Below are 18,011 nucleotides of genomic sequence, written 5' to 3' on the forward strand. Positions count from 1 at the left end.
ACCTGGGTTTGATCCCTGGGTTGGGAAGATCCCCTGGAGAAGGGAAAGGCTACCCACTCCAGTATTCTAGCCTGGAGAACTCCATGGACTGAATAGTCCAGGGGGTCACAAAGAGTCGGACACGACTGATCGACTTTCACTTTCATTCAGCACTGCCGGGGCTAGCCCTAGTCCTTGGTGTTCCCACATGAGTTTTAACATCAGCTTACCAACTTACACACACACAAAAAAACCCCACAAACAGACCCCCCCCCCAAAAAGAGGATTTTTATTAGAATTGCATTGGATTTATGGGTGGATGTGGGGAGAACTGGTCTCTGCACCGTCCTTACTCTTTGAATCTGTGAACATAGTATAACCTTCTGTTTATTCAAGTCTTCTTCACATTTGGAGACGGAAATGGCAACCCACTCCAGTGCTCTTGCCCGGAGAATCCCATGGACGGAGGAGCTTGGTGGGCTACAGTCCATGGGTCGCAAAGGGTCGGACACGACTGAGCGACTTCACTTCACTTTCACTTCTTCACATCCTGCCCTTATAGTTTGCAGCACTGGTCAGCGTCGGGGTCTTGAATACCTGTTTCTTTTACTTCGAGGCTTGGATTTTTAAAAATGCTATCATAAGTGGTTTCAGTCCAAAAAGAAGTGTCTTCTGTTTGTGAGGGACGCATAGAGATAGCGGTGCTTTTTGCGCGCTTCCCTCGGCTCCAGCGGCCTTGCTCATCTCCCTGGGGTTTCTCTCAGCTTTTCTCTTAAGTACCTGCACGTACGGACAGTTTCTTGTCCTCCTTGCCTGTTCTTTCACCTTGTGTTTGTTTTTCTCACCTGATTGCCTGGGCAAGGACTTCTCTTTCTGCGTGGAAAGGAAACAGGGAAAGCCAGCAAACGCCGTGTGTCCTTCTCAGAAGAAGTTGGCCTCGGTCTCAAAAGGAAGGCTGGTAGGTTTTGCCGTGAAGAATGGCGTTTCCAGTAGGCTTTCGTAGCTGCCGCTTACCAGATTCAGCAAGTTTCCTTCTGTTCCTAGTTCCTGGGAGTTTTTGTCATCAATGGAAGTTGGCAAAGTATCAGATGCCTTTCTGCATTTGTTGAGAGGGTGGGTGGTTTTTTTCCTCTCTGTTCTGTTAGTCCGTTAACACAGGGAAGTACTTCACTTGAGGGTTTGTTTTTGTTTGTTTGGCCGTGTTGCCGGGTTTGTGGGATCTTAATTCCCAGGCCAGGGATTGAACTCAGGCCCTTGGCGGTCCTAACCACTAGACTGCTAGGGAGTTCCCAGAATTGCTTGATTTTGTAATGTTCAACCGATCACGCATTCCCAGAATAAACCCAAATTGATAGTGGTGAATTCATATATCATTTAGGAATTTTTCACCTCTGCGAGTGAATGAAATCACCCTGTACTTTTCCTTCATGAGATGTCCTTGTCAAGTTTTTTTCTCAGGATTCTGCTGGCCTCATTAAAAGTTGGGCAATATTTTCTCTGTTCTGGGGAAGTTTGTGTAAGACTGTTTTTTTCCCCTGCTATCAGTGTTTGGAAGCATTCAAAGACGAAGCCTTTGGGCTGCAGCTGCTTGCCTTGTGGGATCTCGTTGTTTTAACTGGCACATTTATCAGTGAGGTTGAACGACTGTATACACTGAAGTAAGCATTTGCAGCTCTCTTCCCAGAGTCTCATGAGTCACATCCTTGCGGGTCTTTCTAAGGGAGTCTTGGCCTTTGCTATTAAATATTTAAATACTTAAGAAAGCAGGCTCAGGTCACGTTATGTATTGAAACTATCTTTCCCCAAGGTTGTCATTGGTCTTTTAAAATATTTTCCACATCAAGATTTTAAATGTCCACGTGTTCAGATCTTTTCTCTTTTGAAAACAGCTTTGACCATCCTGCTCAGTGTGTGGGATCTTAGTTTCCTGACCGGGGATCAAACCCCACCGCCTGCATTAGAAGCACAGAGTCCCAACTGAGGTCCTAGTTTACCCTTTCTTTAAAAATAAAAAAAACTTTTTTATTTGTGACAGTTTCAGGTGACCGATGAAGGGACTCAGCCACGCACACACGCACGCATGCAAGCATTCTGCCCCCAGGTCCCCTCCCATCCAGGCTGCCACGTGGTAATGAGCAGAGTCCTGTGTGCTGCACAGTAGCCCTTTCTGGTTATCCAGTTCAAATAGAACAGGGTGTACATGTCCATCCCAGTCTCCCCAGCATCCTTTTTAAAACAACAACAACAACATGGCTTCCTGATTTTATGTCATGCCCAATAAAGGACTTCCCTACTCAAAGAGCATAAACAGAACATTCTCTCATTTTCTTACAATATCTGTATGGTGTTTTGGCGGGGAGTAGTTTCATTTCTAATGAAAAATTTTACTTTTGGGTTTTTTTTCCTTTTCTTTCCAGTTTCATTTTTAAATGGGTTTATTCTCAAATCTTGGTCCGACTGGAGTTAAATAAAAAGAGCAGGGGCCCTGCTTTACTCTCTCAGATGGCTACCTGCTTGCTCTCGTACTGATGGTTAACAATTCATCTTTTCCCTACGGCTTTGAAGTGCTCTTTTAGCAGAGACAAAAATCCCATATATATTTGCATTTCTTTGTGGACTTGGTGGCTGACGGATTTCTGAGGTTTATTCCCATGCTCTTCTAGCCTACTGTGTTTACAGTGTGTTTTAAAGTCTGATGGCTTGCTTCACTTGAGTTCTTGTTGGCTTCACAAAAGCACTGATGCAATTTAGTGAGAAAGTGAAGGTCTTTATAATCAGTGATGCTGGACCAGTTGCTGAGGCAATTATTTTATGACTTTTTCTTTCTCACTGGAGGTTAATTGCGTTACAACTTTGTGTCGGCTTCTGCTCTACAACAGCGTGAATCAGCCATGAGAAGTTTCTATATGTATCCCCCTCCTCTTGAGGCCCATCACCCCCCCCCCCCACCCCCGCAATTATTTTAGATTTCCCATTTAGGCCTAAGGTTCATCCCAAATTAATTTCGGTATGTGGTGTGAGGGAGGGGGTCCAGACTGCTTTACTCCGCCCGCCTCCCAAGCTTCCACCTCTGGCACTTACGCTCCAGGACCCTAGGAGCTTTGGGACTTCAGGATCCTCGACGTGGGCCTCCCAGGTGGCTCGGATAAAGAATCCGCCTGCCAGTTTCAGGAGATGCAGGAGACTCGGGTGCGATCCCTGGGTAGGGAAGATCTCCTGGAGAAGGAAACGGCAACCCACTCCAGTGTTCTTGCCTGGAGAATCCCACGGACAGCGGAGCCTGGCGGGCTGCAGACCAGGGGCCACAGAGTTGACGTGACTGAGCGTGCGCTTTCTCTTTGTGAGATGGGGCTCGTCGTGGCTCCCTTCCATCCGGGAGGATTACACGGATTCATGCATGGAAAGCGAGAGCGTGGCTCCTGCCCGTGGTCAGTGTCCAGCAGACGTTATTGTTGTTTGGGACATGTACTCGTGTGATGCGAGTACCTGTGTGTCCCTTGCAGTGTTTGGGGTGTCAGGTCTGTGGGTTGTTTTTTTCTTAATCCAGGAGGAGCGTTTGCTTCTGTCAGACACCTCTCCATGGAGATGGCTCTGGTTTTTCTCCTCTGCTGAGAGGGGAGTCCAGGCCCTCACAGACATTCCCGGCCGACCTGCTGTTGGGCCCGCTGGGGACATGTTGTCCTTTTGAATCTGTTGCTTGGAGTCTCCTTGCGAGTTTTTTTTTTTTTTTTTTTTTTTGAGGACTTTGTGTTGAGTTTCCTGAACGTAATTGGCAGGAGAAGCCTCTGGTCCTAACGGCAGGACACTGGGGAACTTTCCAGAAGGGCGTTTGAGGTAGGCCACTGTTCCTGCAACGTTCTCAGCTTTTCTGTGTGATCGTTGACCCACCTAGATCTTTGCTCCTCCTGGGACCTGTAAGCCTGCCCAATTAAATCTGAGTTTCTGATAAACAGAGATGTTTTGTGTTAAGTACCGGAATCCTATTTATCCTAGAAAGGTTATTTTGTCAATTTTCCAAATTTATTTTTATTGAAATGAGTCATCTTTTCTAGTGCTTTTAACTTCCTCTATAGCTTACGTTATTTCCCCATTCTCATTTCATTCTTTGCGTATTTGCTCTTCCTTAATTTTTACTGATTGGCTAGCTAACAGCTGTATATTTTTTGCAAGAGCTGACTTCAAATTCTCAATTTCGGCTTCAGTTGTTCCTAAATTCTTCCTCTTGCTTTCCCTGCTATTCTGATTGTTCTTTTACGAACGTCTTACATGAGATGCTCTGTTTTACTGTAACTAATTAGGACAGTGAATTGTCCTCTGAGCCCTGCGTGCATGCGTGCTCTATCATGTCCGACTCTTTGCGACCCCCTGCGCTGTGGCCCGCCAGGGCCCTCTGTCCGTGGGATTTCCCAGGCAAGAATAATACCTGAGTGGGTTGCCATTTCCTCCTCCAGGGGCCCTTGCTAATCAAACCCACGTCTCTTGCACTGGCAGGCAGATTGTATCACCTCTCACTCTGCTCTGTGGGGACTGATCTGTATACACGTGAATGTTGTTTCGAAGATACTGCAGTCTTGGCTTTGGTTGCCTCTGTTTAACGAGATGTTTACAGAAGCTGTAAGAGTCGCCAACTGGGCTGGGAACGTGCCTGGTTGGCGTGGCTTGTGGTCCACGAGAGACGTGGGTAGGGGCCAGCAAGTCTCGCAGGGTGGGATGAGCAGGGCGTGGGGACTGGGTTTCCTCCAGGGGCTCTGGAGGCCAAGGAGGACCCCCATGTGGCCTCCTCGCAGGATGAGGTATGCATTTGAAGGGTCACGGCTGTCTTGAGTGGGGAGTGGACTGAGATGGTGGCAGCGGCCAGGAGGCAGAGAGAGGGATAAAGATGGAACCAAGGCCAGGCCACACAGATGTAGGGGGAGGCCTGGGTGACCGTCTCGGAGTGGGGAAAGGAGGCCACTGGAGAATGTTCGGCTGCCTCAGAGCTGGCTTCTGGTTTGGCGTGTTGAGTCTGAGGTAGGTGCCTGAGGGTCCAGGTGCTCAGGAGGTGGGAGGCAGGTGGGTGGGTGGGCATGTGAGTCTGATGTTCCAGAAAGCTGGGCTAGAGCCTGGGCAGGGAGGGAACCCACCAGCTCACGGGGGATAACTGAGCCCCCAGTGGGGGCAGGGGTGCGTCTGCGTCCAGGGACACAGCGATGAACGTGGGTGCCACTGGGAGGCCCTGTGGGCAGGTGAGCAGCGTGTCTGAGTTCCTCAGTCTGCTGCGGTCTGTCCCCCTGGGCACAGGAGCCAAAGCCCTCCCCTGGCCCGAGCGGCCAGACTCCAGCCATGCGGAGGTACACCTCTGGGGGATGTTTGGGCTGAGACCGGAGTCCTCAATGCTCCCAGGAATCAGGGTGTGGGCAGGACCTCCCCCCAGGTCAGCCCACCAAGTGCCCTCCCCCAGGAAGGCCAGCCCGCCTGGCAGCTGACAGAGCCGTCCCCAGTGGCTGGGGGCCCCTGGGTCCAGAGCAGTGGTTCTCAATCGAGAATGACTGATGACTGGCCAGGGCAGAGGGCTCGTTTAGCTGGGGGAGGCTGGCCGGGGCAGAGGGCTCGTTTAGCTGGGGGAGGCCAGGGACGCTGCTCTGCACCCTACAGTGTGGGCACAGCCCCCCAAAGTATGACTCCCCCCAAAAAGGTCAGCCTTGCTGAGGGTGAGAGCAGGTTGGAGATGCGGGCTGGGGAGGGCTTAGGTGTCTCATCTTCCAGCCTTTGCCCGGAACAGAGGACAAGCTCCGGGACGGGCCTGGGCCACGCCCCAGCCCTCCCCGCCAGCCAGTAGTCCAGGCGGCCATGCGTGGAGCCTTAGCAAGTGTCCAGGGGCGCTGTGGACGAGCGCCAGCCCGGCTCTGGTCCCCTGGCCCTGTGGTGCATGTGGGGAAGACTGTCAGCTCTGTTTGTGGCCCTCTCCACCTCGACCCTGAGTCAGGCATGGTGCAAGCTATTCTTTAATCTCGGACTGGGGGACACACAGGTGGGGAGCGGGGCTTCCAGGGGGCAGGGGCGCAGTCGTGGGTGAGGCCTGGAGTGGCCAGGGCCAGGGCTCTGGTTGGGGGGGCTCGGCCCCCACAGCGGTCCATCTGTTGGGCTGTCCACCTCTTTGCAGCCGCAGGCCAACCGTCCAGCCCAGGGGCCCAGATTCCTGCCGGAGGGCTAGGTCCCCTGGGCCAGGCTGGCCGGTCGTGCACAGGGCGGGACCCAGAATCAGGAGGGAGCGGCCTTTCAGTAGCCCGAGGGCTCCCCGCCCTTCCGTGGGTCCGCCACAGCATGCACACAGGCCCCGTCCTGGGAAACGGCCTGGACCACATTCAGGAAGAAGGGCCTCTTGCTCCGCTCTTGGCCCCGGTCCTGGAGCCCCTTCTGAACCTCCTGGAGGGGAGAGGAGGCCGGCCGGTCACAGAGGGGACGGGGCCCAAGCAGGGAGCTGAGGACCCCACCCCGGACAGGAGTGGGGGCGCAGGTCTGGGTAAGGACAGGGAGGTGCTGGACACAGCCTCGTCTGCAGGACGTGGAGTCAGTGGCCCCCACTCCACAGGCCCCAGAGCAGAGGCCCGGCTCCAGGGAGGACGATGGAGTCCGTGGCCCCGTCTGGAAGGACCCAAGACGCAGCCTCACTTCTGTCCTGGGCTAAGGACTCAGTGCAACCCCAGAGGAGTCCAGGGCTTCAGTGGAGAAGGTAGGTGGCCGTGGGGGACTCGGTTCTGAGGGTCTGGAAAGCAAAGCCTCTAGAAGGCAGAGCCTGGGCCCTTTGGAGCCCCAGGTCCTCCATGCTTAAGAAGAGCCCAACTCAGCGTCAGGAGGAATGGCCCTCCTGCCACACTGTCAGTAGCTTGGGACCTACTCTCGCAACACCCACAGGAGAACACGGGGCTCCCAGATGCCAGGGATGTGGCTTGCAGACTCCCCAGGGCCCTGCTGGTGGAGGGATCGCTGGAGGCTTCTGAAGACCACGCGTCCAAGGACACAGGCAGACCCCAGGCCCCAGTGGTCCTTGTGAGTGAGGTGCTCTGAGCACAGCCCTCAAGGCTCAGGTCTGAGAACGTGTGTCAGGGCCCAGGTATTGGTGTCTGAGGGGCCAAGTGCCCTGCCTGGCAGTCTGGTCCCCATGCTTCCCCGTCTGTGACCCTTCACAGAGACCCTGGAGATGCGTGGAGACCTGGCCCAAGGCATACAGGAGCTGAGGCCCCCGCCCCCAGGCTCTGAAGGCGGGCACGGAGGCGTCTGCCTCACCTGGCTGAAGCTGGGCTCGAACTCCACCTGGCCCTTGCTGTCCACGTGCAGGATGGGGGCCTTGATGGCGGCTTGCAGGTCAAAGCCCAGCCAGAGCTTGTTCATGATGGCCTGCAGGGACGAGGACGACGCAGCGAGGGAGGCAGGGCGGGTACCAGCCACCCTCCCCAACCCCTCCGGGGACGGCAGGGCCGCCCAGCGACCCACCTGGGCCACCGCAGAGATAATGAGTTCCCCGCCGGCCCCGCCGATCACGAGCTTCGACCCCCGGGCTGTGCTGACCAAGATGGAGGGGACCATGGATGATGGGGGCCGCTCACCTGGAACTGGGGGCCGGACAGCAGTCAGGGCACCCTGCTCCCCAGCCCGCCCCCCAGGGCCACCCGCTCCCGCTCCGTCTCCGTCTCCGTCTCCGTCTCCGTCTCCGTCTCCGTCTCCGTCTCCCAATGCACGATCCCCTGACGCCAGACCGGCCCGCCTTCCCTCACCCGGCGCTGGGGGCGCCCTGTGCTCACCGGGCTGGGGGGTGGCTCTGGAGCCCTGTGAGTGCCGCCAGCACAGGTCCAGAAGCTCGTTGTTGAGAAGGATGCCCGTGCGTGGTGAGTACACCATGGCTCCAAAGCTGCAGACGGAGGCGGGGCTGGGCGCCGGCTGTGGGGTCCTGACTCACACAGCCGTCCAGGGGCCCCTCGCTTCACGGCCGCCCCCAGCACGCTGGGACCGCGCTCCCCTCCCTGGCCCCGCCCCCAGAGCCTCCTGGCCCCGCCCCCAGAGCCTCCTGGCCCCGCCCCCAGAGCCTCCTGGCCCCGCCCCTGGCCCCGTCGGCACCATCCTTCTGGTGTGAGGCGCCTTCCCATCGGCGCTCAAGAGACACCCGGTGAGCAGCCTTCAGCCAGAGATGCCCGGGCGCAGGACCCCTTTGACAGGAGGAGAGGTACCGCCCCCCACCTACCCCGCGGACACAGCAAATGGGGGCGGGGCCCCCGGCCCAGGGAACCCAGTGCGGCCGGCCCGCCCGCCCTGGGCCCCACGCACGGCGTGTTGATGGTGCTGGTGGCCGCCACGGCGCTGCCGTCCTCGCCCAGCACGGACACGTGGGCCGTGCCCATCCTGTGGGTCCAGGCCCCGGCCAGGCTGTAGTGGTCGAGCGGGTGGTCACCCCGGGCGTCCATCTGCTGGCGGATGTGCTGGGCCAGGGCCTCCCCCAGCAGGTCCTGGGAGGTGTTCTGGGGAGGGCGGACAGGTGAGGGTGCCCCCACAGCCCTCCCGCCTCCCTGCTGTCCCCAGACCGACCGCACCGTCCTTGCTCGGGCCACTACCAGGCCCTCCCGTTCCAGAGCCAACCGTGTTCACGTCCCTCTGGCCTCACCTGCCAGCACTCGGGGTTTGTGGGCAGGGGGCTCACTGGCCTGACCCTGAGCCCTGGGGCGGGGACGGAGCTGCCCACCAGCCCAGGACACCTCACCTGGACTTCTGGGTGGCTTCGAGGGTCCCACAGCCGCCACCTCTGCCCCCCAGCGAACTTGAGCGTCTCCACGAGGTGATGGTACAAGTTCACTCTTCCCTCCAGCCCGGCCACCGACTCGGCGGAAAAGTTGAACCCTGGGGGAGGAGGTGGGCGCGGGTGGGGGTCATGCGATGCAGTGGGTCCGACTCTGTGTCCTAACCCCCAGGACCTGTGAGTACTGCCCCCCACGGAAGAGTGTCCCCTTCTGCGGCGATTGTGTCAGTAAGTGAAGGCTCTTGAGAGGAGCGGGTTATCCCATGGGCGCTAAATGTAAGACATCCGCGTAAAATAGACACACAGGACAGGGAGGCCGTGTGGTCGCAGATGCTGACCCGACACAGCCGCCAGAAGCTACAAGAGGCAGAAAACAAATGCTCCCCCCGCCAACCGGCCCTGGAGGGAAGGTGGCCCTGTGGACACCTTGATTCTGAATTTCTGGCCTCCAGAACTAGCAGAGCATAAATTTCTTGTGGTCTAAGCCAGCAGGTTTTGGTGATTAGTGATAATGTGTTAACGGCAGCCCCGGAGAACATAGTCAGCATCGGACAGTCCCGGCCCTGGACATGGCTGGGAACCCCCCAACACCCTGCAGGCTGCTGTAGGCTGGGCCTCAGGCCTGGGTGCACACACTCAACAGGCAGCTCACCATCTGCTCCTCTGCCCCGGGTCAGGGTCCCGCAGGGTGGGTGGGGGCGCTCTGCAGAGAGATGACGGCAGGCGCCCCTAGGCCTGCTCTGGGCCGCGGACTCCTGGGGGGCGGGGCCTCACCTTTGAGCACGTTGAGGACGAAGCTGAGAATGGCGCCCCCAGCAGGCGGCGGCGGCGAGTACAGTGTGTAGTCCCCCAGGGGCATGGCCAGGGCATCTGCCACCTCAGGCCGGAAGGATGCCAAGTCCTGCAGGGTCAGCCGGCTACCTGGGCGAGGCAGGGACGACTCCGTGTTCAGACAGGGAAACGGAGGCACAGTGTCAGCCAGGGGCCCCGGGTAACACAGCGGGGCTCCCCTAGCCCTCCAGACCCTGGGGCCGGGTGGCGGTGCTGGGTCTGCGGGCAGTGGCTCGGGGCTGGTGGATGGGTGGACAGACCGGAGTTGGGCAGGGTGGAAAGCAAGCAGGGGAAGATGGGGGAGGCGCACTAGCCCCTGAGGGGGCCCAGCTCCAGGCCAGGAGCCCCCCGTGACCACTGATAGCTCCCGTGTCGAGCCCAGAATCCACGGGGCTCTGTGCCTCGGGGGTGTTGACCGCAGGGTCCCTGAGCCCAGCAGCAGGCAGGATTAAGGAACGGCCTCTTGGAGCCTGGGAGCCGCTGGCCCTCCCTCAGCCCTGGCGCCCAGACCCCTCTTTCTCTGGCCAGGCAGGGCAGTGGGACCTCGCACGCTGACCTTCCTTGGCAATGTCCTCCAGCAGCAGCTGGCCCAGCCGCCCTGTGTAGAGGGCCTCCGCACCTTCTGTAGCCACGGTCTCCAGGGTGGTGGCCAGCATGGGCCACGGCAGTGGGTCCTGAGACCTCAAGGGTTCTGTCCCATTGAAGAAGAGCTGTCTGGGGGGTGGGGGGCGGCCTCAGGGCGGGCCGGATCCTGGAGGGCGGCCACACTTCCAACCCTACGGGAGGCAGTCCTGGTCCGCGGTCCTGTGGGGCTTCGGTGGACACGGGGGTGGGGTGGGGGGGGGGCAGGTTCTCCAGGACTGGGTGGGGCTTCACATCTCATCACCAGGTCTGGGGAGGCCACACCCCCTGCCAGGCCTGCATCCACCCAGGGCCTGAGGTCCTGCCCTCCTGGAGGACTGGTCAGTGGGCAGCCTGGGTGGGCCCAGAGCGTGAGGGTGGGACGGGCAGAGGGGAAGGAGGGAAGGGAGAGTGGAGGGGTGGGGGAGAGGACAAGACAGTGGGTAGGAGGGTGGAGGCGGTGTGCAGAGCCCAGATCTGTGCCCCGGGAGCCCCATCATGTGGGCAGAAACTCCCTCTGGCCGGAGCCCTCCGATGAGGTGCTACCACGTGGAGGCAGAAGTCTGTGAGCTGAGACCAGGACGTGCTAATCATCCAAGGCCCCCACCCCACCCTGCCTCCAGGGTAGACCCTCTAGCTGGAGAAGGGGCTGAGGAGGGGCCCTGGGCCTCCATCAGCGCTCACCTCAGGGATGACTCCGTAAGGGAGGGGCGCAGGAACGGGCTGTGCAGGAAGCTGGCGAGGACGGTGGGCACGCGGAAGCCCCCCCGGAGCAGCGCAATGGTGGGCGTGAACAGCTGCTCCCAGGGCAGGCGGCCGTGGCGGCGGTGGGCCTCAGCATAGCCTCGGAGCTCCCCGGGCACCCCGATCCACTGGGCGCCTGCACGGCACAGGGTGTCAAGCCCCGGCCCCAGGGGCTCTCCATCAGCCCACTCCTGGCCGCCTGGCCCCCTCCTAGCCATGGCAGTCCGAGCGAGCTTTCTGTAGCCCACGTGGAAGCACATTCCTCTCCACTTGAACCCCCTTGACCCCCATGGACTTCTGCACAAAGTCCATGACCAGGTTCCTGGGGCTCAGGAAAACTGGCCCCAACCCAGTGCACCAGCCCAGGCCACCCGCCCCAGGCCACCGGCCCCGCCCACCATTCCCAGTCCACCAACCCATCTCCACCTAACCCTCCGGGGCCTTTGACGTGGTCACTGCTTGGATCACCCCTCCCAACTCAGAGAGCCCTCCCCCAGGAAAACAGCCCCAGCCTGGGGGTTAGAACCTCCACGGGGGCTCCCATCCCCAGCTGCCGCCCCCCAGTGCCAGGGTGTCTCAGCCAGTCCAAGAGGTGCACTGTCCCTTTGGGGTGGGAGGTTCAAACCCAGTGGCCTGGCAGGGTGGGGCGGAGGTGGGGGGAGGTGGCCCTCCAGGGTCTCACCTAGGCCCAGAGGCTGGGCCTGCTCGCACTGATCCAGCAGAGCCGGGATGGGGCTGGAGGGCACCGTCTCCCTGGCGTTGATGACTTCCACCTTTCCTGGGGTTGGGCAGGACGTGCGGGGTGTCAGGGGCGCCCCGGAGGCTGCCAGGCCTCACAGCACACCACGACAGCCCAGGCCGGGCTCTGGGCCTCTGCGCTAACTCCTGGGACAGTCTCAGCAGGGTGGGCGTGGCGAGACCCAGTAAGGGGCGTGTCGGACAGGCCTGTTGGCCACGCCCTCTTGAGCTTTTCCAGCACCTCCCCGTTAGCGCCTGGGACCAGGCCCATCCTCCCCACGGGGGTCCCGAGAGGACTCACCCGTGGTGGCGTTGTAGATCGTGAAGATGACCCCTCCACCCAGGCCCATGCTCTGGGGGTTGACGACCCCGGTGCAGACCAGAGCCGCGATGGCGGCGTCCACAGGCGAGCCGCGCTGCTGGAGGATGGCTCTAGGGGACCGGGCACTGGGTAAGCAGCCAGGCTCCTCAGCCCCTGCCTGCCCCTCCGGGCTTGCTCTGCCAGCCTTCACTGGGGTGTGGGCACAGCTGGGTGGCCTGCCAGCTGCCATCACACCCCAGGTTAGTTCAGAGACCACACCAGACTGCCCCCTGAGGTCCAGCGGCTCGCAGACTCACTGCACTCTACAGGTTGCAAATTGCGACGTCCTTTACACTGCCCCTGGCCACATACAAGGTGCTTCTCAGTTTACAAAGCGCTCCTGCGGCTGTCCTCCCTGGTCCTCCCAGCGGCTGGGCCTGCCCCCTCGGCCCCTCTCAGCAGCCCGGGCTCCTGGGTGGAGGGTGGGGACCCTGGGAAGACCCCATCCTCCCTAGACTCCTCAGACATGAAGTGGAACAATGAAGCCTCCCCTGGGGACCCTGCGTGGCATTTCCAAGTGGTCACAGAGCTTAGGAGTCACTGCCGACCCTCAGGTCTCCCAGAGGACCCAGTGCTCACAGGGTGGAAGGAGGGAGACGTGGTGAGGGGAGAAGGGGAGGGCCCTGGAGGAATTGCCCCTGTCCCACAGCAGCTGGGGCAGCTCCGGGCTCCCTCCCATCTCTCTGACTTCTGAGAACAACAGCAGGAAGTGGAGTCACAGCTTGACAAGGACAGAAAACAGTTGGGAAGGAAACCACATCCGCTTCCTCGGCAGTGACGGCTGCAGAGCGCAGACCCCCAACCCTTAACCCTCTGCAAAGACTTGGGGGCACATGGTGAGCCTGGGCCTCCCCTCAGAGGCCTGTGATAGCAGCCCCCAACCCCTGGGGGCCGCGTCCTCATCAGTGGTTCTGAGGCTGAAGCTCTTTTTTTTTAAACATGTATTTATGAGCTGGGTCTTAGCTGCAGCACGCGCAGGACGCTGTTCAGTTCTGCCATGTGGCCTCTTAGTTGCGGCCTGTGGGATCTAGTTCCCTGACTAGGGATTGAACCCTGACCCCTGCACGGGAAGCACAGAGTCTTCGCCACTGGACTACCAGGGAAGGCCCCCTGACTTGGTTCCGTTCAGTCATTCAGTCGTGTCCGACTCTTTGTGACCCCATGGACTGTAGCCCTCCAGGCTCCTCTGTCCTTGGGATTTTCCAGGCAAGAATATTGGAGTGGGTTGCCATTTCCTCCTCCAGGGGATCTCCCCGCCCTGGGCTCGAACCCGGGTCTTCTGTGCCGCAGGCGGTTCTTCACTGCTGAGCCAGCAGGGCCCAACTTGTTTGCGTCTTTGCAGATATGGGTTCGGGAGGGGGGTGGGGGGGGGTGCAGCACTTCCGGGGGGGTCATTCCCCTCCTGGCCCCTGGGAGCCCCCTCCAGAGACCAAGTAGCCAACCCTCCGACGTGTCCCTGTCACCCTTGCGGGAGCCTTGAGGGAGGGCCCAGGACAGGAGAGGGCAGGGCCAGACACAGACAAAGCGGGGAAAGAATAAACGGAAAGAGGGGGAGAGCTGGGAAGAGGGGTGACCTGGGATGCAGGGGGCGTGGGCGCCCTCTGCCCAGCAGTGCCTGGTGGCAGCGGCTCGGCCACCGTGCCCCTTGGTCCAGGACTGTCCCTTTCTGATCACAAAGCGCTTCTGATCCTGATCATGGCCCTCGAGGCGAACATTCCAGGAAGCAGATGGAACCGGCAGGGAGGCGAGTGCTAGCCCAGGCTCCCGCAGCCCCAGCTGGGTAGCGGGGCAGGGGCCAGGAGGGGTGTCCTGGTGGGAAGCCTGCATGGGCTGGGCTTCCTGGAAGAAGGTCTGGTTGGTCAGGAAACGCCGGCTGGGGCGCCTCTCCACGGCCCCCTCGCCCCGCCCAGCGAGCATCAGTCACTCTGCCAGCCACTGGCCTGGCTCCGAGGCCTGACACGCAGAGGGGAGGCTGTGGGGGACACCGTGCCACCGGGGGCGGGCTCCCCAGGGCCAGGACAGGGAGCCTGCTCTCAGGCATCACTGAGTGGGCCCTGGCGGCCAGGCCTCACATACGGAGCCCGCGCCCCCCTCACCCACGTCCGGGGGAAGACCCAGCCTCGGAAACGGTCAGGGCCTCCCTGAAGGCACTGGGCCCGTCATCGGGGGCAGCGAGGGACACTGCAGCAGTGTCCCCTCTGGGCCTCCCAGGCCTGCGGTTCCGACCAGTCTCACACGCCGCCTCCGCTCTGCCCAGACGGTGGCTACCCTGGACCGTCTGCCCCCATGCACACCTGCCACCGGGTCTGTGCAAGGGCCCTGGGGCCGCTTCCCTCATACCCGCGCGGCCCCCACACGCCAGCACACACACACACACACATACGTACGTGTCTTCTCCACACTCTTGCTGCTAGTCACACAGTCTCCGGGGGGGCCAGTGCCAAGGCCCCCCCAGCTCCCACCCACCTCTTACTCACCGCCCAATGTCTGAGCAGGTTTTGGAGTCCGCAGCGACTGCGGCGTGGGCAAAGGCCTGGGGGCCGCAGTGGACGCGGTGCCGAGAGACGACCACGGCAGGCACGATGATGGCCAGCGCCAGCGCCAGCCCCAGCAGGGCCAGGCTGAGCGCGGCCCCGCGGCCCTGGGCCATGGCTCTGTGGCCCGGGGGGAGGGGAGGCAGGTGGGCACACAGCCGGCGGGCAGGGAGGTACACCGGGAGGCGGCGGCGGACCGGACGAGGTGAGCAGATGGGTGACAGGACAGGTGGGCCACCAGACGGGGGCCACACAGACAGACGGGCGGACAGCCAGACGGTGGGACGGAGGAGGATCAGACAGACGGAGTCGGATGGGTGGACAGACAGAGGTTTCCAGATGAGCAGCAGGCCGCCAGGCGGACAGCGGGTGTGTGCACGGACGGCTGGCTGCGGCGCTGCTCCGGCCTCAAGTGTCCGCTGCAGAGGCAGGGCCGGCCGCCCGTCGGGACTTCCAGTTTCAGCCGCTATCTCGGCCCTGGCAGGATGCCAGGCAGCAAGGCGTTTGTGGGGTTTTTCCTTCCAGAGAGAAGTCAGCGGCTGCTGTTAACTCTCCGTCTGCCGTTCCCCCCGCTGCCCCTCCCGCCAGCTCGTGTGTGCAGGGACTGGCTGCCAACTTGGCTCACGGGGGGAGCGGGGGCGCACGGCTCCCAGGACCCCGTGGCTGATCTCCGGCTCCCAGCGGAGGACAGCAGAGGACCCTTCCCGGGTCAGCTCAGAGGCACCGGGAGCCGGGACAGAGCCCCAGCCTGCCCCCTATGCGTGGCCCTTCCCGGGTCAGCTCAGAGGCACAGGGAGCCGGGACAGAGCCCCAGCCTGCCCCCTATGCATGACCCTTCCTGGGTCAGCTCAGAGGCACAGGGAGCCGGGACAGAGCCCCAGCCTGCCCCCTATGCGTGACCCTTCCTGGGTCAGGCTCAGAGGCACAGGGAGCCGGGACAGAGCCCCAGCCTGCCCCCTATGCGTGGCCCTTCCCGGGTCAGCTCAGAGGCACAGGGAGCCGGGACAGAGCCCCAGCCTGCCCCCTATGCATGACCCTTCCTGGGTCAGCTCAGAGGCACAGGGAGCCGGGACAGAGCCCCAGCCTGCCCCCTATGCGTGACCCTTCCTGGGTCAGGCTCAGAGGCACAGGGAGCCGGGACAGAGCCCCAGCCTGCCCCCTATGCGTGACCCTTCCTGGGTCAGCTCAGAGGCACAGGGAGCCGGGACAGAGCCCCAGCCTGCCCTCTAGGCGTGCCCCCTGCCCCTCAGCAGCTGCTCACTTCAGCATCTCCAGATCCAGAGGACTCGGGCTGCGGGGAACACAGGCACACGGGGAAAGGGACCCAGGCAGGGTTACTCAGGGTTACCCGAGTTCAAGTCCCAGCTCAGTCAAAGATAAGGAGGGGGGACTGGGGTGACCAGGAGGGGGCTCAGCTTCCCCGTCTATTCAGGGGAGGCATCTGCGCGGGGGAGTCAGATGGGGCCTGCACCCAGCACCCACTGGACGGTCCACCCTGGGGCCTGCGGTCCTAGAAACGCCACCAGGACTCGGGGAGGGGGCTCCTCTTGCACCTGGGTCTCTACCCACCCCTGGGGGCAGTGTGTCTACTTCCCTCTTCCTGAACTGAGTGCGCCTCCTCCCCTGGGGACACCAGCCCGCACTCTGCTCCGTCCAAGCCTCAGGGTGCCCAGCTGGGACAGCAGGTACCCTGAGGTGCCCCCTTGACCACCTAACTCATCAGGACACAGAGGGTGTAGGGCCTGGGAGCTGGACTTCCAGCACCCCCCACCCCCAGAGTTCCCTGGCTTCCTTCCCAGCTGAGCTTTGCTGCCCCCTGGTCTCTTTACCCATCCAGGCAGAGCAGAGAAACTGAGGCAGAGAGAGGGATACGCCCACACAGTCACACAGTCTGCCAGGCCCCATCCCGAGCCCCTGCCAGCCTGAGCCAGAGGGACTCCTGGGCCAGCAGGCCGCCTCTCGGGGTTGGAAGGGCTGCGGACTCCTCTCGCCTCCCCCCCACCCCAGGGACCCTCAAACCTCAGTGACATTGCTCAACCAGGAAGCAGGAGTGCATTCCTGGGCTGCGGCCAGTCCACCCTCGGGGAGGCTGGGGCAGCAGGCACCGAGGGGGTGGGCCAGGGTCAGGGTGGGACCTCTTCTTCCTCTCCAGGAGGTGAGGGGCAGGAGAAAGACAGGAAGCCAGGACCCCAGGGGGCCCTCAGCCGGGCTCCGCAGCACCAGGGGAACTGGGGGTGCCCTGCCCGCCTGCTGGGGCTCAGGGAGCTCCAGGCCAGCTCCCACCTCCACGGGAGCAAGGCCTCAGTCTTCTCCCCTGCAAAGGAGCTGTAGCCTCCTCGGGCTAAAACGAGGGCAGAGGAGAGACGTGCCCAGCTGAGCAGCTCAGCCTCCATCCCATTCCCCAAGGACCTCAGGGACGTGCGGTCCAGGGCTCAGACCTGGGGGCAGGGGATCTCTCGGGGGCAGGGGATCTCTCGGGGGCAGGGGATCTCTCGGGGGCAGGGCTCCCAGGACCCCACGGCTGCTCCCCGGTTCCCAGCAAAGCCCCGCTTCCCGGAGGGCACTTTGGAATCACTAGGATTCCTGCCTCCCTGAGGAGAGCCCAGACCTGGCCCCCCTGGCCGTGTCCCTGCCCTCGGGGGGTGCTCACTGGGCTGTCAAGCTAGGCCCCTCTCTGCCCTGCCCACCTCCCCAGGTGCTTTCCCAGCACCTCCCCTCCCACCTTATAACTCTGTGTCAAAGATGAGTTAAGAGGCCCCGAGGGCCGGCGGGAGGGGCCACCCCGAGGAGGAGGCTGGGGGCCTGGCATCTCCAGGTGCCCCCCTCCCACCCAGAGCAGCCCTAACCCCGGGCAACCGTCCAAGCCCTGACCCTTGGGGACCTGGGGACCTCTTCCAGCTCACTGATCCCGGAGAACCGGGCCTGCTTCTTGGAGCGTATCGCAGCTTGGATCTCTGGGTTTCCATTTGGAAAGCCCCCCCGGGGCCTGGCCCTGACCGGCATCTTTTTCTCCAGCTTCTTGCCCAACCCTGCCTCCCTCAAAGCTCGGTTTCCCCTCAGTGCCTGCCAGCCGCGCACCAGCGAGCGGAGGAGGTCTCCCGGTTCCCGGAACTGCGGACAAATCGCCAGGGGCCGCGCGCCCACTGGTGGCCGACACCGGGATGTGTCCCGGGGCGGCCCGGCCCTGGTGCCGGGACTCGGGGGTGCAGTCCACCCCGCCTCCCGGGGCCCAGCGCCCGCGCTGCCGAGGCCTCCGAGTCCCGTCTCCACCCTCCCCCCAGGCGGCCCCACCTCACACAGCGCGCTGAGCCCAGGCAGTGGAGAGCCGGAGGCAGGACGGCCTGGAGCCCGGCGCGCCGCCGTATTTATTGTCCTGCCGCGCCGCTCCCAGGGGAAGCCAGCCCCCCAAGTCCCACCCCGGCCCCCGCCCCGGCGG

The 18,011-nt window shown here is 61.8% G+C and overlaps 1 protein-coding gene across 1 annotated transcript; it reads right to left on the minus strand.

The window, feature by feature from the left end:
- Positions 1–5,954: 5,954 nt before the first annotated feature.
- Positions 5,955–17,900, minus strand: GGT5 (gamma-glutamyltransferase 5). Its single transcript, XM_052654529.1, has 13 exons — positions 17,867–17,900; positions 14,519–15,093; positions 11,982–12,112; positions 11,625–11,720; positions 10,883–11,078; positions 10,134–10,291; positions 9,521–9,667; positions 8,711–8,847; positions 8,281–8,471; positions 7,761–7,867; positions 7,453–7,571; positions 7,246–7,356; positions 5,955–6,384 (listed from the first exon to the last, which is right to left on the minus strand). Exons 2-13 carry the CDS (start codon positions 14,689–14,691, stop codon positions 6,238–6,240), a joined length of 1,713 nt encoding a protein of 570 aa, XP_052510489.1. The 5' UTR covers positions 14,692–15,093; positions 17,867–17,900; the 3' UTR covers positions 5,955–6,237.
- Between the last annotated feature and the right edge of the window lie 111 nt (positions 17,901–18,011).

This window comes from Budorcas taxicolor, chromosome 17, assembly GCF_023091745.1.
Source record: "Budorcas taxicolor isolate Tak-1 chromosome 17, Takin1.1, whole genome shotgun sequence".
Classification (NCBI taxonomy): Eukaryota; Metazoa; Chordata; class Mammalia; order Artiodactyla; family Bovidae; genus Budorcas; species Budorcas taxicolor.